The sequence below is a fragment of the Macrobrachium nipponense genome, chromosome 24 (assembly GCF_015104395.2).
Source record: "Macrobrachium nipponense isolate FS-2020 chromosome 24, ASM1510439v2, whole genome shotgun sequence".
Taxonomy (NCBI): Eukaryota; Metazoa; Arthropoda; class Malacostraca; order Decapoda; family Palaemonidae; genus Macrobrachium; species Macrobrachium nipponense.
In genome coordinates this window covers 32,966,811-32,993,436 of record NC_061091.1, presented here as the reverse complement: position 1 = coordinate 32,993,436, position 26,626 = coordinate 32,966,811, and the positions used below count along the sequence as shown (strand labels likewise).

The 26,626-nt window shown below is 35.3% G+C and overlaps 2 protein-coding genes across 2 annotated transcripts; both read right to left on the bottom strand.

Moving 5' to 3' along the window:
• Positions 1-4,271: 4,271 nt before the first annotated feature.
• Positions 4,272-5,157, bottom strand: LOC135203980 (neuropeptide-like protein 30). The gene is made up of 2 exons (XM_064233908.1): positions 5,025-5,157; positions 4,272-4,656 (listed from the first exon to the last, which is right to left on the bottom strand). The coding sequence occupies exons 1-2, from the start codon at positions 5,031-5,033 to the stop codon at positions 4,426-4,428; spliced, it is 240 nt and encodes a 79-aa protein (XP_064089978.1). The 5' UTR covers positions 5,034-5,157; the 3' UTR covers positions 4,272-4,425.
• Positions 5,158-11,240: 6,083 nt separating this feature from the next.
• Positions 11,241-12,053, bottom strand: LOC135203970 (uncharacterized). The gene is made up of 2 exons (XM_064233898.1): positions 11,991-12,053; positions 11,241-11,598 (listed from the first exon to the last, which is right to left on the bottom strand). Exons 1-2 carry the CDS (start codon positions 11,997-11,999, stop codon positions 11,371-11,373), a joined length of 237 nt encoding a protein of 78 aa, XP_064089968.1. The 5' UTR covers positions 12,000-12,053; the 3' UTR covers positions 11,241-11,370.
• Between the last annotated feature and the right edge of the window lie 14,573 nt (positions 12,054-26,626).

The following is a 26,626-nucleotide window of genomic DNA, read 5'->3' as shown; positions in this document are numbered from 1 at the left end:
TCTGTAATTGGAATAAAAATCAATCAGTTTGCAAAGTCTCTATTTGACCTTGGGTTAGTGCACTGCACTGTAGTTTGTTTATCTACCGCTTTTCAAATATAATACATATATATATATATATATATATATATATATATATATATATATATATATATATATGTATTAATATTTTTGCATATACGTATATCAAATCATTATCCGTTTATTTTCTAAGTCTCTTAGAATTTTTTTGTGTCCTTATATTATTAAATAACTAAGTTCATATTTACAGTTTTCATGGTGAATAGAGGTCTGCTTCTTTCTTCGCTGAGTCTGGAAGTGTATGTCAATGTGCCTTGCAACCTGCTATTTATAAGAGGCTACTTCTGGAGCGGAGAGTTGCCAACGATCTATTTTGAAACTGGAATATAAGGAGATATGTATAGATGACTTGAAAAGCAGTCAAAACTGACATAAATAGCTGTCATCGAACGCTAATAACGCTCACATTTTTCTTTTTCCTTATTGGTAAGATTATTTTTAAAATAAAGTGATTATCACGTGGGTATATCAAAAGGTACGAAAAATGCTAAGTGTAATCGAGGGACGACCGGGGTAAAACCCGTTGCAAAACGTCCCTGCAAGTTTGAGCAACGTTCATCGCAGCTCACCGCCCCCCACACCCCTGCCTCCCATATGAAAGAATCTTCTTTTTCTACGACTGCTACTGTTAGCCTGTAACTCATTGGAAGTCCGGAGGCATCGGAATTTCGATGGGGTTTCCAGGTCCATATAAGTTATTTTATATAAAAGTAGTTTTTTTTCTAGAAATTTCCTAAACAGTAGCAGCTTCTGAAAATTTAAGAAGTTAAATGAATTATAATAGATTTCAATGCACCTTAGGGCACTGATCAAAGCTACTCTACAACTGTTATACAACTAGTAAGGTGTGTAATAGGAGATCCCATTATTGTATTTTGTGTTCTGCAAGCAAGTGGTGACTTTTTTATACTAAAATTATATGCATATAAGACACAGCCACACACACACACACACACACTCTCTCTGTCTCACACACACACACTCACACACACCAACACATAATGATCTAATCACTTGATGTAGTGTGCGTGTCTCATGACATGTTTTTTAAAGTTGTTATCTATTACACTCAACAGAGTCGATATCTATACCAAAGAAATCGTTCCTAATGGCCTAAACATAATATGTTTTTTGAAGAAGTCGACCAACTTAGGAACCATCTGAATTTTCAAAATTAATGTCATTGATTCCCTTAGCAAATCGGCGTTGCCCTATTGTGGTAGTGGCCCTTTATGCCCTGATGGAGGTCATTGAAGCCCTGCCAGCACACGAACCTAGCCGACGCCACTTCTTTGAAGGCAGTCCCTGTGGTTTTGGTGGTTAAGGCTATAGACCCCTCGGTTACGGCTTCGGCTACGGAGGATGCGGCGGCAGTTTTGGAGGCTTTGGAGGTGGATTTGGTGGATGGATATGGTGGTGGTTTCTTCGGTTGACAAATATCTTGTCTTCCATGAAGATACCGGAAGTTAGAACGACCTCCATGGACGATGTTTTGTCAAAAATCTAATGTTGAGACATTCAGTCGTTCCTACAAAAAGATGACTTATATTTTTGTAAAAACCACAATAAAATTGTTTACCTCTTAAAATAATTTCTAGTAGGTACAGTTTCCTTCTTGTAATGAAAATAAAAATTAAATTCATTTTTAAGTGTCTTGAGAAGTGTAGTAATTTAGGCATCTTATAAAGATGAATATTACCACTTCAGTGGCTTTATGTTGTTTCTGCTAATATAACGAATACGAGAGGCTTTATACTTACATGGTTCTAAAGCAGTTCTATGCACAGTTTAAGTCTAAAATCATTCTATTATCAAGGGTGTTTTTCATGTAAAATGTAAGATTGAAATTGTCATCCAGTTACCCAGTTTCCTCCAATAAGTAGACAGTCTGGATGGAAAGAACTTCTATCAAGACTTCATCAGGTTTAGAAAGCATCAGAAGTTTTATTGGTCTTAATCAGCTTTTACAAATCCACATTGAATAATAACAAAGGATTTCGTATTGTTGCATGAGGCATATGAACGATATTTTGACTAATCAGCAACAAGTTCAGTCTGTTTGAAAGTAATCCGATTAGTGGGCTGGAAGTCGTTCATGAGATCATTATTTTTAAATCTTATAAAAGAATTAAGAAAACTATAAATCACTTTCAGAGGTGATGAGTTCAGACCCTCATTAATTTTGTCCTATGAAGTTCGAATTTTCTGTAGTTAGTTATTTTGTTTGTGCTTATTCCTTATCAGTTGCTATCTCTCCTTTTATAACGAAGCATATTAATCAAATCACGACACGCTACAATAAAAATTGTAGAAAACATGACATAAAGGATAATGAACCTACTAGTTTTTCCAGTGGTGAAGTATTATCAGTGTTTTCCTTTTTACTAGGAATGAAATGATAAACCTATTTAAGTTATGACAAAAGTAGTCATGAAAATTAATCCGAAAGAAATGAGGCACTGGAATCAGGGGCGTTCCTGGACATTTTGGGTTCCCGGGGGGCACAGTCCCATTTGGGGCCCCTTTTATGAGGTGGGAGGCGAGCGAAGCGAACGAAAAGAGCCGGGGGATCGGGGGCTGGGGACGCTATAAGGCTCATCCGGGAAAATTTTAGAATATTAGTAATTGTAGGATCCTTTTGAAGGCACTTGTAAATGCAAATTTCAGACTTACCTATATATTATTCATAATTCTCTCCCGCTCCCACTCATGACACTGAAACCTCTTGCCCAAATCCCGCTACCCAGGGGTGGCCCAAGCACCCTTCAATGGGGCCGGTACCGGTCCCCTGGGTTAAGCAGAAGGCCAGATTCATTGAATCACTTGAATGTGTATTATCTGGGCAAATGGGGCCATTATGGGGTCCCTCAGAGAATAATAAGGACCCCTATAAGCAGTAATCAATTGCCTTAGATCGGCCCTGGCCTTACCCCAATCAACGTTACCCACCCTCCTTGACCCGTATGAGAAGGTCTATAATGGGCCCTAACGATTGGGAGGGGGCCCCCTGGAGAGCCCTATTTCTTTTACATAATATTTGTGTTACATTTTAGTTCACAAAATTGGAAATTGGGGCCCTTTAGTGAGCCCGAAACTTTCGGGTCCTAATATAAATGGGGCTCTTGACCATTTTGGGGCCACTGAATTTAGCTTGTCCTGTCACAGCAGCAATGGTTAAATTTCGTATTTTGGGGCCCGGGGGGCGATTTCAAACAGCCCATCTCCGCCCTCCCCCTCAGGAACACCACTGACTGGAATATGGAAACCGAGGCTATGAAGAATCAATAACGTTATGAAGCTAATTGTGAGTAGGATATGTGGGTCGGCATTCCTTTGCTTCATTCAGTTGATGGAATGTTGTTCATCATAGACACCTCATTGACGCGGTTTTACGTTCCATGGTGACCAAAGCATCAAGGTCTTGAGTTTTTATATCTCTGCTAAAGAGTACAATCATAAGTGTTTTCAACTAAATTTACTATTTTCTTGTTCTCTTGAGAAAGTCTATTAATCCATATCATTCGGAAGCAAAAGTTGTGTGGAGCAACAACGGGATAAGGTTTTTCATGTTTCTTCGTCTGTTACCTATTCTTAACGTTTGTGAGTGTGTTTTTTTTATTTAGATATTGGCGATTATTTTCCACCAAAGAAAGGCTTTTTTATTATTTTATTTTTATTTTTGCCTCATCACATCCTCTTGATTTTTAAAGATCACTTATGTGAGGTCCTTTTGATTGTTTATCCTTACCAAGTTGATTGGTATTGATGTTACATTTACTGTTGATACGACTTTTGTTCTTTTACATGCTTAGAAAATGTGCAATTATTTTGTTGTTTGTGCTCTCAAATACATCTGCAGCATATTTCATTATAAGCCAGTTAGATATTGACTAAGGCCTCCCATGTATCACCAGAAAAATTGTGAGAACTTTTTTTATGAGCTAACTCTTTCAACCATTAATACCGAATTGTATTATGTTATAGAGTCTTTGTGTTCAGCAATTTTCGTGTTTTCTTAATTTTTTTAAGGAATGTGTCTTACACAATCCCATATGACTGTGAAGATTGGGAAAAAGTTTTGAATCCATTACCAACAAATGTTATATAAATGACTACAAATAACAAGACATATGAAACTGAAATATGTATCAGTTTACATTAGAGGATGAGGAATAACATACTAAAAGTCATTTTAAAAGTTGGAAATTTTTATTATAATTTATAGAAAAATATACTTTTAGTTTTTACTAGCATTCTTTCAGTTATGATTTTCAACCAAAAAGTTGTTCATGGAGGCCACTGATGTTCGAAATTCCGGTATCGTCTTGAAAGACAAGATGGTTATCAACCGAAGAAACCACCACCGTATCCACCAAATCCACCACCGAACCCTCCAAAGCCTCCACCGTATCCGCCGTAGCCAAAGCCGAATCCGTGGGGTCTGTAGCCGTAACCGCCGAAGCCATAGGGACTTCCTCCAAAGAAGAAACGTCTGCTAGGTTCGGGTGCTGGCAGGGCTCCAGTGACCTCCATCAGGGCAAAAAGGGCCACCAACGCCAACAGGGCAACACTGATCTGCAATTGGAATAAAGATCAATTAGTTTGCAAAGTCTCTATTTGACCTTGAGTTAGTGCATTGCACTGTAGTTGTGAGAGAGAAGGGATAAGGATAATATAGTGCCAGAGTACTAACCAACGTTATTGTCATGTATGATTACAAGTTGGAATAACGTTATAAGTTATATGATCGACATATAAAAGGAAAAAATATCTGAATTTTTCGGGTTACATAATATGTAGTTACAAAGAAGTTATCGTTTGTGTTTATCCATTGTTATATATATATATATATATATATATATATATATATATATATATATATATATATATATATAATTATTATCCTTTTATTTTCTAGGTACATTAGAATCGTTTATACTTACAGTTTTCATGGTGAATTGATTTCTGCTTCTTTCTTCGCTGAGTCTGGAAGTGTATGTCAGTCAGCCTTGCGACCTGTTATTTATAGGAGACTACTTCTGGAGCGGAGAGTTGCCAACGATCTATTTTGAAACTGGAATATTAAGAGATATGTGCAGATGACTTGAAAAACATTCCAAACTGATATGAATAACTGTCATTCAATGTCGGTAATACTCATATTATTCCTTTTCCTTATTGGTAAGTTCATTTTTTAAATGCAGTGATTATCACGAGGGTATATGAAAGAGTAAGAAAAATGCTAAGCGTAAGCGAGGGAAGACCGGGGTAAAACCCGTTGCAAAACGTCCTGGCAAGTTTTAGCAACGTCCATCGTAGCTCACCCATCTCCCCCCCCCCCCCTCTCCCTGCCTTCTCTTTCTGCGACTGATACTGTTAGCCTGTGACTCATTGGAAGTCCGGGGGCATCGGAACTTCGATGGGGTTTCCGGGTCCATACCTCGCCTGAATGTTGCTGGAATACTGGTTAACAAGACCTTATTTAGGGATTTTGGAAAAGTAGTTACGGTAGACATAGAAATGAAAAGAAAAAGGAAATCTTCGTGTTATTAAATTCTTTTGGCACTTGTGAACTAGAAAAGTAAGTGTATTATCTAGAAGTTGGTTGATGAATTATAGTACGGTTAGCCACAGATATGCGAGAAGAGGTGTTATCTTTTGTCACAAAGAAAAGATAAGATAATTCTAAGCATTTCACTTCACCTAATTTGATTTTTGCTTACTCAGGGAGTAAGCCTACAAACTACTTTGCTGCTGTTGTTGTTATTTGGAGGGGGGTATGAAAGGCCTATGGAAAAGCCTAAAACGGCCTGAAAAAGGTATTTCGTGTTGAGTTAAAAATACAGGAATTTTAGGATAAGCTATTTATGATTTATTTATGAGAGTGCAAATAAAAATAAAATAAATTATGTGCGTGTTAAACACTACAGGACAATTATTTCTGATAAAATATAACGTATTTATATTAATTTTCGTTGGTGAAAAAGCGTCCTATTTGAACACAAATTTTATCACGCGTCCTGAGTAAGCTGGAGGTCGGATCATGCCTAGTTTTGCTTTGAACGTTGCCTGTAAGATATTTCATTGAACAGTGCAGACAAATGTCAGGTTGGTTGATAGTGTAAGAGTTGGAATAAGAATAATATCATGATCATAATGTTTATATAAGAACGCAAAGTATGTTGAAGATTACCTTCGTATAAGAGTATGTCTTAGACTGAAGCATCCCTGATGCTTTGATGGAAGAACGGAATTGTTTGAGAATTTAGAAGAAAGAAATAAATATAGGTAACTGAGAACATGACTTCCGTAAAGAACAGGCCAAACAGTGAAAGTAATTGATGTTTCTGTGGTAGTCGTCCTTTTTTTTTTTTTTTTTTTTGGTAAATACTATATCATGTTTGTTGCAAGAAGTATTTCCCAGCTAATCTTCAAAGGTCTCTCTTTTTACGTCATCAGTTGGATATAAGGGGTTCCTGGACATATTTTGGATGCGTAAATTCCCTTTTATGCTCACATTAGCCAAAAGTAAAAAAAGCAGGGATGCACGAGAAAATATCTAATGAAACTTACTGACACAATAAAATGGTTGTAAAATAAGGTAATCTTAAGTGATTCCACTCTATTATTTCAATAAACATTTTAACCTTCACACATAAATTCGGGAAGATGTTCCAGCAGCCGAGTATATTAATACCGCAATAACAAAAAAGTGGAAATGCAATGTGACTTTCATCTAATTTCATTCCTACATTGAAAACATTCCGTATAGAATAATAAATGAATATTTCCTTCTAAATATTCAAAATTCACTAATGCTGAAGAAGACTTTTGGAATTTCATTTCTACTAACTGAATTAAAAATCTCAGATCACTTGGCAACCTTTGGGCATAAAGGGACGTAAGGTACACTTATTGCCAGAGGCCAAGTGACGTCATGAGACTCGGCGTGTGTTGGTTTCTTTATTATTCTCAACAACCAAAACAGCACATCTTCCCAGGAAGCAACAAAGCTTCAAAGACCCCCGAGTAAGTTTATACACATTTCATTTTGATAACCTAATTCATGGTACATAGCTCATAAAATGAAGATTCTTTTCTTATGAATGAAAGGTATGGATTAATTTTGATATGCCTTTAGCTGTCGTTTAGTTTTTCTGTATGGCAGAATTGTTGGGTAGTGAGTCTATTTTTTTTTCAGTCCTCGTCAATATTTGTATCATTGTGCTACACAATTCTATCTTGGGAAAGACAACACTTATTTCCAAACAAAGATGTGCTTATAAATATACGTATATCTTACTTAACATACAAAGTTATATTTTTCATCATAGGTTCTATACACTTATCTTGTTTTTAAAAATCCTATATTTCCTAAGTAGTACGTCTGAGCTGATTCTCAAAGCCTACTGTTAGAGCCGAAGGACGAAGTGGCTAGAGAATGTTATCGTAATCGTTATTATTTATCTCATATGGGGCACAAGCTTTCTTTCCCCTGATGATAGGTTCACAAAAGCTGATACGGACACACCAAGACCGAATGGAGGCAATAAACGAAATACAGAACCTGGTGACGTAGAATTTAAATACCTTCATGTAAATCTCTGAAAACTTACTGAAGAGATTATTGACATCTACTACTTATATGAGTAATAATATAATGCCTTCATCTCAGAAAAGGACATTTCTACGTGTATGCAATATATATATATATATATATATATATATATATATATATATATATATATATATATATATTATATATATATATATATCATCAGGGGAACCATAGGGAAAGGCATCGTACTCAGGTACATTTATTTCGCCGACGTTTCACGACTCATAGTCGCATTCTCAAGGCTATAATTAAAGATAAACACACTAACATTAAAACTAAGCACTGCATAATTCATAGAAATTAAAGGCCATATTTAAAAATTCAATGATCATCAACATCAGAAAATAGAACATTTAAAAAATATGAATCTCTTAAAACAGAAAAACATACTGAGCGCTAAAATTAGTACAAGTACAGTTACATTAAAATTATTTGGAAAATTACAGAAAAAGTATACAAAAAAAATTACGATATGGGTGTAAAAAATAATTAAAAATAAATAAATAACACTAAAACAGTAAGGCTATTCTATACCTTATCCTCGCAAAGGACGGGCAGTGACTGAGAGAATTTTTAGAAAATATAAACAAGCACTCTAGGCGATGAACAACTGAACAGAGGAGGATTGCGCATTTAAGGACGGAACTATCTTTTTTATCATAATGGATTCCAAGGTTGTTAGGTCGTATTCGTTTTTGCGTTTGGTCGAAAACGACCTAACATTCTTGGAATCCATTATGATAAAAAAGATAGTTCCGTCCTTAAATGCGCAATCCTCCTCTGTTCAGTTGTTCATCGCCTAGAGTGCTTGTTTATATTTTCTAAAAATTCTCTCAGTCACTGCCCGTCCTTTGCGAGGATAAGGTATAGAATAGCCTTACTGTTTTAGTGTTATTTATTTATTTTTAATTTTTTTACACCCATATCGTAATTTTTGTATACTTTTTCTGTAATTTTTAAATAATTTTAATGTAACTGTACTGTACAAATAATTTAGCGCTCAGTATGTTTTCTGTTTAAAGAGATTCAAAAATAAATTTTTAAATGTTCTACATTCTGATGTTGATGTTCATTGAATTTTTAAATATTGCCTAATTTCTATGAATTAGCAGTGCTTAGTTTTTAATGTTAGTGTGTTATCTTTAATTATAGCCTTGAGAATGCCACTATGAGTCGTGAAATGTCGGCGAAATAAATGTACCTGAGTACGATGCCTTTCCCTATGGTTCCCCTGATGAGATGTACATAGAGCTGCAGCTCCGTCTTCTAAGGATATATATATATATATATATATATATATATATATATATATATATATATATATATATATATATATATATATATATATATATATATAGATATATATATCTATATAATATATATATATATCTATATATATATATAATAGAATATATATATATATATATAGATATATATAGATATATATCTATATATATATATATATATATATATATATATATATATATATATATATATAAAATCAAAAGATTCATAAGCAGCAGGCGTATTTTTTTTCTTTGTAATAAGAAAAAAAGGTTACAATATTCTAAGTATTTCTATCTGTTCGGAAATGTGGAAGTGGTTTCATCAAACAGCACAGACAAATGACACAAAGATTTATAAGGGAAGAGTTGTCCAGAAATGGAAGCTTGATGCGAAAATGCAAACGTGAACGGAGGATTCCCTCGTTACAAAGTTACGCATTCGACTGGAAAGTCTCTGATACTTTTATGGATAAACGGAATTGTTTCCAAACTATGAAAAGGAGAGAAATAAATACTAGTAAATGAAAACATGAACTATAAGAGGAAAATATGTCATATATATTAAAAGCAATTGAGCTCTCTGTGAGTTACGCACAAATGAGAGTTTTACAGGAAAAGGAAAGGGGTATAGGTACTCTTTATCAGTGAACACAGTGTTTAAGTTTATTGCTTCACTTCTTTTCCAGGTTAATCTTTATAGGTATATGTTAACTCGCCATCAGTTAAATATAGAGTTTTACTGAACACATTGCGGACGAGTAAATTCCTTTTTATGCGTACATTGCCCTAATGACAAAAAAGGGGAATGCACGAGAAAATAACTGATGAAAATGATTGACATAAAATAAAAGCTGTAAAATAATGCAAATTCAGCTGATTTCCCCTGATCATTTCAATAAGTATTTTAATCTTCAAGCCCATAGGCAGGAGGTTGTTCTAGCAGTCGAATATATCCTCAGAACATTCAAATGTGGTACTGCACGAATGAAATAGCAGAAATGTAATGTTGAAAACATTCTCCATCGAACAGCAAATGTATATTTCCTTTTGAACCTTCTATACTCACTAACGATGAAGATAAATGGATAAATTTAATTTCAACTGATTGAATTAAAAATCTCACTCATTTGCAACCCTTTGTACATGAAGGTGTAAACGTTAAACTTATTGCCAGAGGCCAAGAGTGATGTCGTGAATCTCGGTTGGTTTCTTTATTATTCTCAAAACCTCAAACACGAAATCATCACACGAAGTGACAAAGTTGACCGACTAAGTGTCCGGGTAAGTTCACAGATATTTCAATTTGATGACCCTTCTTCACTTTCTGTAATCCATAAAATTAACATTCTCATGGTGTAAATAAAAGGTATGGATTTAATTGTTTATTTTTCCTTTAAGGCACAGTTGTTGTGTTTGAGTACTTGTAAATATTTGTAATATTGAGCTACTTGGTACATTTTTTTAGAAAGACGACACCTGTGTACCTGACATATAAATGCTTATGAATATACATATGTAACATAACATATACAGTTATACAATCATCATAACTCCAACCACTAGAACAAGATTTTTGGCACTTACCAAAATCCCTTTTATTCAGTCCAACTGGATGAAATAAATCGTTCAAAAAAAAAAAAAAAAAAAAAAAAAAAAAAATCCTGAACTTCTTAAGGACATCTGAGCTGATTCTCAAAGCTTTCCTATCAGAGTTGAAGGACGAAACGTCTATAATGCTATCAAAATGGCCATTTTACATCTTGTTTGGGACCCACACATCCCACTTGAAATTGGAGTACAAAAAGGTGACACATGCCTCCAGAACAACCCGGTTATTGTAAAAATCTATTCCTTACAACGAGGGAGGATTACACCCATCTATTTTAATAGACGAAGGTACAGAGATTACTCTGGTCAAATTAGGCTTCTCTTGATCCTGTGAAGGGTTCATCTTAGGTTGTTGTCTGTGTGATTTTTTCCTCAGGTTGGACAACTACAGAAGGAGCAGTCCTGTATCTAGGAATTTATGGACTTCTTTAGTGGAATGTCCATTGAAAACGAGAAACTGGCATTTTGGATGTTCACTAAGGCCTTTGATATTCGCCGTTATCAATCATCTTCGCCATTTCATTCATCTTATTTACTTACTGGAAGAAAATCTCGTAGTTATTCCAGATTCCCAAATTTTGGAATCTTTAAAAAAATGTATTGATTCGACAGGTACTGGAATTAGGATGGTGTATTAAAAGTTTGCTTGAAAATAGGGTTTTATTTCATATAAATATAGATTCTACATTTTTTAAAGCACTTTGGAGGAGTTTCTGAGAGAGAGAAGGTTGTGGTCCATGATTCTTCATCATAAGATATCTTTAGGGAAGATGTTTATCAACCGTAAAATCCTCCAAATCCACCGAATCCACCACCAAAACCTCCGAAGCCACCGCCATATCCGCCGTAGCCAAAGCCGAATCCGTGGGGTCTGTAGCCGTAACCGCCGAAGCCATAGGGACTACCTCCAAAGAAGAAGCGTCGGCTAGGTTCGGGTGCTGGCAGGGCTCCAGTGACCTCCATCAGGGCAAAAAGGGCCACCAACGCCAACAGGGCAACGCTGATCTGCAAAAGGAACAAAGGAATCAATAGAGGAAACTTTAAATGATTATCAAGTTGGGTTCAATATATTGAAAACTAAGCTACGCTGAGAATGGCCATGAATCTGCATAACTTGTAATGGCAGTACTTCAAAAGGGTGTTTTTTCCGTTCAGATATTTGAATGTTTATCATTCAACGCCAGGTTTATGAGCATATCTTTGTGTCCATTCACTCGTAAAACTTTATAAGTGCAATGTTCATTTGGATTAAAACTTCAATATTATTTAAAAGAGACCTGAGAGAACATGCGAAATTTATAGACGATTAACTTGAATTGAATTACACATCATAAACTCTATCAGTTGCAGGAATGTTTGCTAGTTTTATATAATAAAATTTCTAATAGAAATCCTACCTTTTGCATGATGAATAGGATGTGTTGTTTCTTTTGTGGGTTCTAGAAAACTGTTCACCTTCGTGCATCGAGACGTTCCATTTATACGAAACCCGTGTCTTCAGGGAGAGTTGCCAACAATCTCCATTTCAAAACTTATTAAAAAGTAACCGCTGTAAAACGTCTGTAGAAGTTTTCATGGCTATAATGTAAAGTACCTTTTATTCATGCAAATTACACCCTTGTCGATTATGAATATCAATAATGCAATATTATTTTGTCTCCGAGACATCAGCGTAGATGAAAAATTTCGGGCGTACCGATGACGACATCGGGTAAAACCCAACGGGGAACTGTCCCGTAAAGGTGGCGTTGATTACTGGTTCTTCCTCACATTCCTTCCTAGTGATTATCATTACCTTAACAAGGCCTTTCTTCCGCTTTAAGTGATTCGTACCCATTTCCTTAATCCTGACTGAACAGAATTATGGTCGTCCATTGGAATTTTTTTTAGAACCTCTTTCACACACACACACACATACATACATATATATATATATATATATATATATATATATATATATATATATATATATATATATGTATACTTAAATAATAAAAATAATATATTATTATTATTATAATCTAATTATATAAAGACCATTAATATATATATATCCTTTTAGATATATTAAAAATTTTAAAAATATTATAATATATATATTTCTCTTATATATATTAATATATATATATCTATATATATATCATTCGAGCTACTAATGTCCTTTAATATCTAATTCGCTCTACCTTGGAATTGATATATTTTCCTATATGTACCAAAGGGAATTTTTAGTTGATAATAATTTCGTCCCCTCATGGGATCGAACCACCTTCCAGTGGACGGGAACGAAATCTGGAAAGGCCAGTGACGTTATCCAGTCGGCCAACAGAGAGGCTATAAGTTTATATCAATTCTGGCCTTACAAATTCACCATCTTCCTCGGTGTTTTCGTAATTAGAATCGATATGAAACCCCCTCTACTATGTTAGCCAATTCGAACGTTTTGACCCACGTAGCTTTGTAATGAATAATTATCACATCACCGTGGTTCATATAGATCATTCGAGCTACAAATGTCCTTTAATATTTAATACGCTCTACCTCGGAATTGATATATTTTCATACATGTACCGAAGGGGAAAACGTTCGAATTGGCTAACATGGTAGAGGGGGTTTCATATCAATTCTAATTACGAAAACACCGAGGTCGACGGTGAATTTGTAAGGCCAGAATCGATATAAACTTATAGCCTCTCTGTTGGCTGACTGGATAACGTCACTGGCCGTTCCTGATTTCGTTCCCGTCCACTGGACAGTGGTTCGATCCCATGAGGGGAAATAATTATTATCAACTAAAAATTCCCCTTCGGTACATATATGAAAATATATCAATTCCGAAGTAGAGCGAATTAGATATTAAAGAACATTTGTAGCTCGAATGATGATATATATACACACACACACACACACACACACACACACACATATATATATATTATATATATATACTATATATATATATATATACATATATATATATATGAGTACGCTAGTGTTATTTCCCACGGAATAACTTTATTTTGTCACTCTACTCTTTAAGTAAACATTTCCAATATTAGTTCATTTTGTGGGACTTTCTCAGAATGCAGAATATCCACAATAATCATCCACCAGATTAATCCTATGAAGATTGTTACATAATATCATAACCTTATAAAGGCGCCCCACTCGGAGACATCACTGTACTTCCTGGAGGAGGGAAATAGATACTCACAGACGCAGCTCTCGAGGGCCTTCCTGGAATTAGGAGCCCTGGTCTAATTTCAGAAGTAATATTTTGCTTACTCGGAGAGTAAGCCCACAAAATACTTTGTTGTCGCTGTTGTTATGGGGGTGTGTGGGAAGCCCTATGGAAGAGCCTAAAAAGGCCTGAAAAAGTGTTTTGCATTGAGTTAGAGTTACAGGAATTTTAGGATATGCTATCTATGATTTATTCATTAGAATAAAAATGTAAAAAAAAAAAATCAATAATGTGTATATTAAACAGTGCAGAAAAATTATTTCTAATGAAAATATAGCGTATTTATTTCAATTTTCGTTGGTGAAACAAGGCATTATTTGTTGGTAGAGTTTAGCACATTTTAATTTATTTGGTACATTGAATTTAGGCCCTTTCTGTTCGATTATTTTGTATTTCCACTTGTAACTGAGAATATATGAACGTTTTTAATTTGTGTCATTTTTATATGATCCTTCATGTTAGACTGAGTAGTAGTAAGTATGAGGATTAATTACGAAGACCTCTTAACATGAAGTTAGGAATATGATGTTTACACCTTATGTGTGAGGGGTAAAGCTTGCACATGTCCCGAGTAAGCTGGGGATCGCATCATGCATTGTTCTGTTCATAGAAGGATTTTTCTATTTTACTTAAAAGCTTCCTAATACAAGTATTATTTGCATGTATGTTCAACGAGCGATTAAGCGAAGTTTTGTTGAGTTATATCAGGTAAATAAGTTCTTGTGGTTTTATTCAATTTGCTTAAAGATGACATGAAAGTAAATTATTGCACACCAGTAGACAGACAATCGTCGTAGATATAAAAGAAAATGCTTTAGCTTTCTTTTTAATTTTTCACTTGGTATTTGGGTGAAAAACTGAATCCAGGTCCTCTGCAACACAGGTAGCTGAGCTCGTGAGCTACTGGAAACGCTATATGCCAAAAGCACAGAATATTATTTGGCTTTTATGAATATTCCCTGTTAATTATGCATCGTGACTCCTTGGGCCTTATTTCCTTGATAGATTGTAGAGTTATACGAAAAACGTACATTCAAGTCCCCGGTTCTCTAGGTTGAAATTGAAGTACAAATGCAAGCACTTAAAGTCATCTGGCCTCCTAACATATCTGAACAACTTCTAATAGTGTTCAGTAAGTACACGACACATAATTTTACCCAACGCGCACCTTAGTGGGTTTGACGTTTGTGGTACCAAACTGAGCAACGAAGCTTTTTTTGAAGTGAATGTATTAGAAGTTTCAGATACCATTTTGTTACCACAAACGTCAAACCCACTTAGGTTAGCGTTGGTACGCTGTATAGTGAAAGCTCTCTCGCACTTGGAACACATCATGCAGAAAGTAGACTTGAAAAAGTTATTATTAAATGATATTTATTTTAATGAAAATATAAGTGTATATAAAATAGCAGATATTAAGCAGGATGCTACTGTATTACTTTTCATTAGAAATCTCTACGAAAGCACCTCCCATTGTATAGAAAAAATAATGTCATTTCAGACCTGTTCCTACATGCAATTTCCTACAAAAGACCTTTTGTAATATATAAAAACGTTCTCATTTCCTTCCAACTATTCAATTTACCCTTTCATATTTTTTATAGCCGTTTGTTAGCATTCTAGTTTCCTTCAAGTGTTCTCCTTTTCTCATTAGCTCACCAACCTTGCGATTAAGCTTCAAGCAATTACTTTTTTGCTTTCACCAAAGACAACATCATCTCACCGTCCTTCCATGATTTCCTTAGTTAAATTATTTCTACTTGTACCTCACACACTCGCATTCAAAATCCCCGAATACTTATAGTTAATCTTGATTACCCGTGATTTTGCAACATTGATACTAGGAAAAAGACACATGAGCCCCAGTCTATCGGCTTACTTGCTCGACAAAGTCTCAGACTTAAATAAAAGAAAAAGAAATAAAAAGTCTATGGTTAGAGTAGAGACACCAACAGTGAATCATTGTGAACGGTTGCCAAATCTTGCAGGGCAGGTTCCAGCCGGGTTTTACCCAATGTTGCGCAAAGAAATTTTTCAAGTGCAGTAAATATACCGAAACGAACACGAAGATAAAGATGTGTAGTAATCATTTGCATAAAAAAATAATGTTATTGATAATACCTTCAGAATATAACAATCTATATTACCCCTGAAAGCGTTTCAGAATCTGTCCACGTGAAAGATTCCTTCACGTCAAGTTTCAAAATCGATATCGTTGGCAACTTCAGAAAGAACTCGCCTTGCATACAAACAAGCTGGTGATTGACGTAGATGCACAAAACATTTAGCGGAATCATCCAAGGAAGGAAAAGAGAACCTGTTCCTCACGAGAACGGTGAAATTAATACGTGGTGTTCCTTTACACGAAAACAAAGTTTTCCGGAAACTTACGGGAAAGTGGTCTCTTCTACAAATTTAAAGAGAAAAATAATAAATAAACAATCTAGATATTACTGTATTTTGGAACGTTGATCTAAACTACTGCTAGGCAGAAATAGTTTATATGCTACGTAATGATGACAAATATTTTTTTATTATATAGTGCTATGTCATCAAGTGGATGATTCTTTACTTGAAAATTGTCGGATACGGATACGGCGGCGGTTTTGAAGGCTTTTGTAGATATGGTCGTGGTTTTTACGACTGATAAAAAAAAGTTCTCCAATAGCAAATCGATGAATTAAAGTATTTGTGATCTTCAGATAATTACATAATTAAGTGATTTAGAAAATATGTAACCTATGTTTTTTACATAATAATTATTTGTCGATTTAAAAGTATTTTGGAATTTTTCATCTCCGGAATTTCAAATAACATTGTATTCAATTTTGAGTTTCATGACGAGTGGTGCAGTGTTTGTAGCAGACACACAACAATCTATTTTCCTGCCATTTGAAGTTACTTTATCTGATATGTTTTCTAGTTTTCGCTTCTTTTTGTTTTTCTAATGATCAAAAACGAATGTCTAATAAACAAAGATGTTTCGTTAATCTATCTGAAAGCTGAACCTAAAATCTATGTTTTATCAGTAAAAGTAAAAGCAGAAGGTGATTCAATAAGTCTAGATTGTTTGACAGATCACAAATTCTCTTGCGCCGTGACATCAAAGTTAACAGACGCTGGAGCAAAGTGGTGAAAGATGCTCCTCCGGTTCTTGCCTGAATGGCAACAGCAAGTTAGCGGGTTCATAATAATCTCATCTATCTACAATAATAAAACCCTAATGGATTTTGTCTTACCTTCCCCGGGGACAGTAGGGGAGACATGACACAACCACCCACCCCCTGCAGATTGGTTTGTCCACCCGGGTTGGGGGAGGGGTAGGTAGGGGATCGGGAGGGTAGGGGAGATCACCCTCAGAAATCAGTACAGCAACAAGGCAGTAAGGCAGCAGTAAGGTGGGAGGCCCTGTCATGATACCCTACGCCTATAGGTATCTCTGGACCCACCAATCCATAACGATTTTAGAGATTCACCAGGTCCAGCACCGCACTCAGCTGGTTTGGCACCTTAGCTTAAGCAAGAAGCCTACGAGGCCTTCCACTGTGGACTCATACTCAGACAAGTTCTCCACTACACCTCACAACATACCATCCACTATTGGCCCCTGTGTGACCAAACTACTCTGGTCATGCCGTGCCTGCTTCCTTCATTAGTAGTGTGAAGATACACATTCCTCAACAAACGCTTCTACTGGCTTATTCTATATAGCAAGAGTCAAGTCCACTGACTCAATAAGGTAAAGTGCTGAGATCTATATTTTCGACTAGTTATAAGTGTCTGTAATCCAGTCCCTACTAGTAAAACTCTCCATTCCTATTCCCAGATCCTCAATCTATTTATAAGTTTGTCTCCCAGTTCCATTTAGTGAACAGTGACCTTTTATTTTAGTGACATAAATATTCATGTTACTAAGCGAAGTGATATAGTAATATTCTTGATTAGTGATTTATTATATTTGGTGGTAAGCATTTCGAGTAAATATCTACATAAAACATAGTGGGAAATACATAAATTTTGCTTTGCGCTTACACCACTAGTAAAGTAAATCCTTGCAATATCTCAGCTTTGGGCATAACAACTTTGACTGTCTCTGCAGATTTACCTGCACTGCTGTTGTGTCTACCCGTGTGCCAAGCGACGGCGTTATTAGGAACAATTGCCAAAGTGCATCGTATTTTCCAAGTGATCATAGACACTATGTAGAGTGATGTATTTTCCCCCCTGTTCTGTGTCAGACCTGTCGAAGGAAATCCTACTTACTCTTAAACGTGTTCATTGTAGAAGCTAATTCTAGCTATTTTAGTTACATCAATTCTTACTGGTGTGGTAGTGGTTAGTCATTGTAACCCTTTAACATAGTAGACAGTTCCCTAGGGTTCTATAAAAACTCCTGTAATGTCTTTGCATTTTAGTGAAATTATTCTTTATTTTAGTGGATGCATAGTGTTTCTTTTGACCTAATTTGCTAGCCTAGTATACTTTTCACTGCACTATCTTACTGTTCTGTTTGCTGAACACCTTGTTGGTCCACTGTAGTCACTGCTTAGTTGCCCTGTTGCAAGGGTATTTAAACTGAGACAAGTCATTGATTTAGTCAAAGAACTGTAAACCTAGGACCCTATGCAGCGTGGGCATGCGACAATATATATATATATATTATATATATATATATATATATTATATATATATATATATATATATACATAAACATAAGTATATGTGCTTGTAAGCGCCTTTAAATATATACGAATGATTATGTAAACTGATGCAGATTAGGTAATTCCAAAGGAGAACGAAGAACGTAAAAAACTGGACTTAGTTTCAGCCCATCGTCGTATGTTCAATTCGGGATCCCTATAATAGACTTCGTTATTCTTTTTTCTCCAGTTTGGCTCAACGATTTCCCATCTTGCGTAATAACGGAGTTTTGGAAAGCACTTAAGAAAATATTACGGGAAGTTCCAGGAAAATCCATGGGAAGCGAATCTTTTTACTAACATCCTAAATTGTCCATATCTTAAGAATGAATCTTGCAAAGGAAAAAAAAAACCCGGACAATAACTTATATTTTGGATAGTTATGTTATATTAGCAGTAACTAGCATTGGAATTTCGAAGGCATCCATTGAACTAGAAATTTGAGTTCTACCAATTACGAAATCGACAATTATTAACCAATTTGTACACGATTTTAAGAAACGCGAATCTATATTTTATAAGGCTGCCTTCCTTCAAGCTCGGTCATTCCTGGCAGGATGGTTCTGTAGAATAAGAATTTTCAACGGCCGTTTTTTTACTCTTCAGTTCTCTCACTTCCTCTATTTAAAATGAGTAGCCTTCATTTAAAAAAAGAAGAGACCCTTCCTACAAGCAAGCTACGTGCATCGTATGGACGAAGATGACCCTGTGCTTACGAAAGGGTTGAAAATGTGGAAGGTTTACTGAGAGACCATATACAGACGAAACGACAGATGGCAGACATGCAGGCTACTTCAGTGAACCTCGAGTTCCTGCCTCAGATGAGCCACGAGGGTGGGGGTGGGGGGGGGGGGGGGGGGGTGGGGGGGGGGGGGGGGGGGGAGCCAAAAGGACCGAACTTAGCATCTTTGGTAAACATTAAACTGACCGTGTAGGTGGCGGCGGTGGGCCGAAAAATCCGGTTCTTTCGTCGAAATTCGACCAGTTCGCTTTTTGTGACAAGCATTTACTAGTTTTTTGGAGAGATGATTGCCTTGGAGAACGTCAACTTGTCTCGTTTCGATTTTGGCTTATATATATATATATATATATATATATATATAATATATATATATATATATATATATATATTATATGAATAACTTGATCACGAAGTATATAAAACGTGATGCTATGTATAAATAAACGTTTTTGCCACGAAGGAAAATTGAAAAGCGAGATAGCCGAGAACTTTCGGTCTAGCACGACCCTTTACAAAGGCATAACTGAACATACAGAGGAAAAACATAGTAAAAGTAGGCTTAATATCCAAATTGACATTACAAGATTAGCAATAAGGTCGATTTCACCCTACAAAAACGAGGAAACGCCTGAGGGCAAGATTAGCGATTTTTTAGGCAGTCACTCCTTGGAGGAACAAAACACGTGGTCAACAGATGATTCATCCAGAAAACAATACATTTTGAAAAAACAAGGAGGCATATACAACATATTACCATGAAATTTGCACAAATTTTCCCAAAAAAATGATTGAAAAGACGAAAAAAGAATATAGATATATCGAGCAAGAGAGAGAGAGAGAGAGAGAGAGAGGGAGAGAGAGAGAGAGAGTAACTATATACATGTGGTACTAATTAATTAGTAGTTCATTTATTTTAAGGTCCTTCATAAACATTTTACAAATATATGGGTCCAAATGGTACAATCCCAGACTAAGATTTAGGTTGTTTTTATTAGTGATTTGTATAATTGCTGATTCCAGTAAATTTCTTGAAACACAATCATTAGATCTAGCAATTACAGAGGGATCGCCCCAATTAATACAATGAGATTTTTCACTCAGATGGATAAACAGTGCATTTGAAGTCTGGGCTGTTCTAACTGAATATATATGCTGCTTAATACGTACACATAAATTTTTACTTGACTGACCAACGTAAAAAGATGGACAATCTTACAAGGATTTTTGTAAATGATGTTGTTATTTGTTACGGGACTATTTTTAATCACCATATCTTTAATGGTATTGTTATAAGAGAACACTACATTAACATTAAACGATTTAAATATTGATCTTATGGTTTCAAATCCACGAAAGTAAGGCAAGCTAAGTACATTTTTACGGATTTCTTTTTCATTACTAACAACACTATAAAACTTTTTATGAGCTTTTTGAAAACATAAATCAATTAAATGAGGTGGGTAGCAGAGACCGTTTCCTATCTTTTTTATGTGTCCTATTTCTTGGTCAAGATATTGTGGACTCGTGATACGCAAAGCACGTAGGAACATTGAAGAAAAAATTTAAATTTTAATATTAAGATGGTGGCCAGAATAAAAATGTACATATGTTAAATTATTTGTGGGTTTTCTATAAATACTGAATTTACATTGGAAAGATTCTCTATGTATTAATACATCTAGGAAAGGGATGACATTGTTATTTTCAATTTCAACAGTGAATTTTATGGATGGCACTAAATTATTCAATTTAGACAATAAATCATTTATTTCCTTATTTATATATATATATATATATATATATATATATATATATATATATATATTATATATATATTATCATATATATATATATATATATATATATATGTCATATCACATTACCGTGATTCATATACATACGTCGAGCTACAAATGTCCTTGATATCTAATTCGCTCTACTTCGTAATTAATATATTTTCATTATATGTTAACCGAAGGGGCTGTGTGGTCTGAGGCTTCACTGTGCGTCTTGAATTTGTTGGTTCGATGATTCGCGCCCTTGAGGCGACGAATTTCGTATCGACTAAAAAATTCCCCTTCGGTTTACATATATGAAAATATATTAATTCCGAGGTAGAGCGAATTAGATATTAAAGGCATTTGTACTCGATGTAAATATATATCTCGATGTATATATATATATATATATATATATATATATATATATATATATATATATATATATATATATATATATATTAGAAATAATCAGCACATAATCACGTTCGGAACAGGAACAAATTTCTGACTCACATCGGGATCGATCCCAGGCCACACAAGTCATATTCACTCAGAGAGGATAATTCGAATGAAATACTGTTTAATTAGGTCACTGCTGGGTGGGGAAGTTGGGGGAAAACACGCTGGTCTGCAGGCAGTTAGCCTGCCAGGGTAACGCCTTAGGTACTATCGTGTACAAAAGTCCGTTTCCTTAGCTATCCAGAGAGTTTGGAATTCTCTGATCATGAGACACCGAAGCAGTTGAACAAGTAGCCACTGGAAGACCCAACAGATGATGCATCGTAAGGTCATACGGAGAAAAAAGAATGAGGAGTGGGAAGAAGGCATTTTTCTTTAGCATACGATAAAGTCTCCATATTCTAATACCGTTAAGAAAGATCGTTAAAATTTTATTGTAGACGATAGGGTTTGAGTGTAAAATGTGCAGTTAAGGAAATGTGCGAAATAAATATGAGAATAAAAGTGCTTAGGAAGTCATATCTTAGCTTGTTTATCTTCTCCCACTTCCTCCTCAACAAAGCAACTGGATCTGTTTTCCTCAATTTAACTCGATGATGGCGAGAGGAAAACCAGTTGGCGTTGAGAGAGAGAGAGAGAGAGAGAGAGAGAGAGAGAGAGAGAGAGAGAGAGAGAGAGAAAGAGAGAGATTTGTTTTAGTCAATTTACTGCGCACATTGGCGTCAGACATTTGAGTAGGTACATAGTAAAAATGTTCCAATGACATTTAAGGTAGTTATACCTATCTTTAGTTAATATCACAGTCATTTTTTTCATTATCCACCAAAGTGAGGATGGCGCATTAGAATTTCATCAAGCAAATTATTATCTGTTAACAAATGTTTACATATATCAACTACTGTGAATGTTTGTGGCAATAAATAAGTAACAAGTGGACATTCCAGGCAATAGCGTTCCAGGTGTTGGCGTTGGGTGCGTCCCGCACACACACACACACACACACACACACACAGAGACCTTACAGACCTTACAGACCTTACAGACCTTACATCTTGTTCGGGTTGCCCCAGGTCCCTCAGTGTGAGGCACCTCTAATGTCTACCGGAGAGTTGCTAGTACATCTTCCTGTATATTTTGCATCTTCCAATCTTGGATGGTCTGGGAGGCAGCTTAGATATTTGTCGAGCTTATTCTTAAACACATCTTTTGGAACGACTCAGATGAAGACGCTAGTTCCCTTTACGCGAGTCTGTATGGACCGACTATTGAATTCATGCGGTTCCAGGGTCCTTTGCGCAGCGCGCTTGTCTGGTGACGTCATCGAATGCTGATTTTCGGTGATCTATTGTAGCATATTACTTCATTTTGACAGCTGGCTGGTAGACGTATCAGTACGCTTAGTGGTTTGGCGGATATACATTTTGGAATAAATTTACAAGAAATAATATTTCACTTGACTGTATTTCGAGTTAACATTATAGTTTAGTACCCTTTTGAGGTTTTGTGGGTTTTTTATTTTATTTAACCTTAACTTCGTGTATTTTCAAGGCGGCTGTAAATTTTTTAGAACTTTCTGTTCAGAATATTTGACTCTGTTCTCTTGACCATGACTATATTATCATGTGCTTTTTTTTTTTTTTTTTTTTTTGGTGATAGACATAGCACTGCTTAAATTTCTTGCTCAAGTTCACAGGATTTATCCAGTATTTTTGATTTTTTTTTTTCACTTTTGAAATTCGACGCCATGGGTTGGTTTCAGTGACGGTCGGTGAGGCAGTTACGGTCTTGTTCCACACACTCGTACTTTTCCCGTCTCGCAGTCTCCATGTGTTCCCTACGGATTGATTTAAGTTAAGTATCTATTTCATTTATTGGCGTATTTTTTTTTTGTTCATCAAATGGTAAGCATGTGCTATTTGTGTGAAAGTTTTGCCTTTAATTGTCCTTAGATCTCTTAATACAATGTGATAAAAATCCAAGATTAATATTCATCATTTTTATTATAATTTTTCTTGATCAGATCTTGCCAAGGACCTGCGTGTTGGAATGTTGTTTATTACTGTAAGAAAAATACAGTACTAAGATTTTCAGGTGTTGTGTATCTAGTTCCTCACAACTAGTTTTAGCAAGGCTTTTAAGAAAGTTTTGATTGAATTAGATGGATGTTTAATTATGAAGAGATCTTTCCTTTACAAGGACAATAACAAAATTTGTTAGTATGTGAACTTGAAGAAAATTTACTGTAAACAATTTTGTCAAAACTACCTAAATGGCTTTAGATATTTTGAGAATTTAGTATATTTAAGTTTCTAATGCTCTTTAAACATGCTGCTCTCCCGAGGTTCTTCACGACTTCAATATCCAATTTCTTAATTCTCCTCCACCCCATCGGGGGCGGTGCCCCTGATCGGGTGGAGGCGCTCCTTAGGGCTTGCATAGTAGGCGTGTTGGCCTACTGTGCGAGTCCTTGGAGTTTTTTATTTTGTGTGTGTGTGTGTGTGTGTTTTTCGTTGCAGATGACAGTGAGTTCTAACTTTACCATTAATAGTAATATTTTAAACTGATAATTAGTAATTTCAGTAGATTAGCGTCGCACTTAATGTTTTGTACATATGCAATGGTTTGTATAAATCTGATGGTTTGTATAAAACTGGTCTGAGTTCCTGTCTTAACAGTTAACTTACATTAGTAAGCCATATATTAAGTGTTTTTATGGGTATTGAATTTATTAGCTTCATTCACTCTGGGTTAAGTTACTTCTCTTCCTAATACTGTGATTTCAAAAGCTACTTTTTTGGGAATATTAGTTTGGTCAGATTTTCATTTGCAACTAAGTTTTCAGTTTAGGCCAGTTTGTTCTTTAGAGAAAAATTGTAAAATGATTATTTCTGGATTAGTTTTTCTGGTTTTTCATAGCTCCCATTTCATTTTCAGTTTTAGATCATGAAATCTATTAAAATGTTAAAATCCACTGTTGTAACTTTTTAGATATTTGGTAGATGTTAGAATTTTAAAGGTTTGATGTTTTATGCATTTTGTAATTCGAAGAGATTTTGCATAAAAGAAAACTTACGTAATAAGCAACAATGTACGTTAACTTTTCCTTTCCATGTTTACTATGTATGAAGGTTTGCTTTTACTTTAGTTTTATCCAAAGTTCTTCCTGTTGCTTTTCATGACTTACAGGTGACATTGCTCTGAGGGCTTTAGAATGGCCGACTCAAGGATTTGGAGTAATTGTGTGATTAGTTCGTGGAGTAGTCCTTTTTCCATCTGTTACAAAAGCGAGGCTTTCCTAATTTTAGTTTTTAAAGTGTGATAAAACTGGTCTTGAGAATAAATCTTTCTGTAACCGTAGATTCATGATTAAGAAAGATTCCAGTGTGTGAATCATCTTGTAATTACCAATGTTTGTAACCACAGAAAATTTACCCTGATTGTGGAAAAGCGTACATAAGCCGTTAACGGATTTTATTTTTAAGATTAAAGGATATAAGATTTTTAGAGAGAATGTATTAAGTTATAATTTGGATTAGTACTGTATATCAAATTGTAAACGAATATAAGGGAAATTAGACGGTGACTTTTGAAATTTCATTCTGTAGCGTTTGGTGTTCTGATGGCCGAGGGGTTAAAAGTCCGGTTTTATACAGTTCTCCCACCTAGGATAAAAAATATTTACTGTGGCTTAAGTCTCAGCAGTTGGACGTTTGTATGAAACTGACGAGATCCTAAATATGTGTTGGTAAAAAAAAAAAAAATATTAGTAACCTGGGCAGTCCCTTGTACAATACAGCATTAATATAAGAAATAACTTGGAATCTCAATTAAAAGGCTGCCCTGCAGTAAGTAGTGGGGTTAGAAACGGGGAAAAGTTTGATGATTGGGTTTACTTTGATTGGATGTTTAGTGATAAGTGACCCGAGGTTAGATGAATAATTATAATGCAAGTTAGTGTTAACGTATATTTGCACTGCAAATATAATTTGGACAAGGGTGACAGTGTAAGGTTGAGTGGGGGGAGGGGTTTATAGGCAAAAAACTAATGCGTTCAAAGTTAACGCTAGTTTTAAATTGCTTAATTACAATCCAGGACTGCAGCAATCGACTCGACACGGGTTATTGAGGAAAAGACAGTGAAATACTATTTAGGATACTTAGGAAGCATACGCTCTGCTTCCAAGCCGGTGAGAACTGCAGGAAACCCCGCGGCATCTACCGAATTACGTCGTTTTGGACGGATGGGATGAGCTATTAAACCTAACAAACGAGCGGTGAAGATGTCATACACCACTTTGTATTTAAGTTTAAAAAGCTCAAAGTGTTTAAGTTTAAAAAAAGATCAAAGTATAGTTGCCTGAAGAATGTGTTAAAATGCTTAATGCACTACTGTGTCCGCTTAATGAGACATTACTTTTTACTGAAAACCTAATATTTTGCGATGATCCAAGCAGGTTATAGGAGTCCAGAGGGCAGTACTTTCATAAAAAATTATACTAGAAGAAAAAAAGTTTGTCTGGTCCTGGTATATGTTATTGGCATTATTAGGTTAAGAATGCGGTCAGGCAGTATATCGCTCCTGCACAGGGTTGTCAAAATTGACATGAGTGAGCAATACATAACATCTGTGCATTTCAGGGCTGTGTCTAATTGATTTTCGTCGATAAAATCTTACCAAATAATCAGATATGGATGGTATTTGGGATATAGCTTATTTGAAGCAACAAAATAATTGGCAAAAATATGCTATAATGTCCAATGTTGATGATCAAGGCACTTAGTGTAAATCAAAGAAAGAGAAACATTGCTAAATCTAATAGGCTCGTAGATAGGGGCTAATGAAACGTCATTACTGGAGGCCTTCCTACTCTTCGATACTGTAGTATCGCGTACTTTACTTGACTCCAGCCCATATACTTTGAGTGAAGACTCGGATGTTGGTGGTAATGGTAATAGTAGTGTATGGAATTCTTTTGTTTCACACTCAAACGCCAAAATATTATATAATAAAGGAATGGGCATCAAATGAGAATTTTATTGGCATAGTACAGGTCCATGTATAATACAGTTCCATGGCGCAATTCCCGTTTCCTTCAACTTGAAATCTGCACAG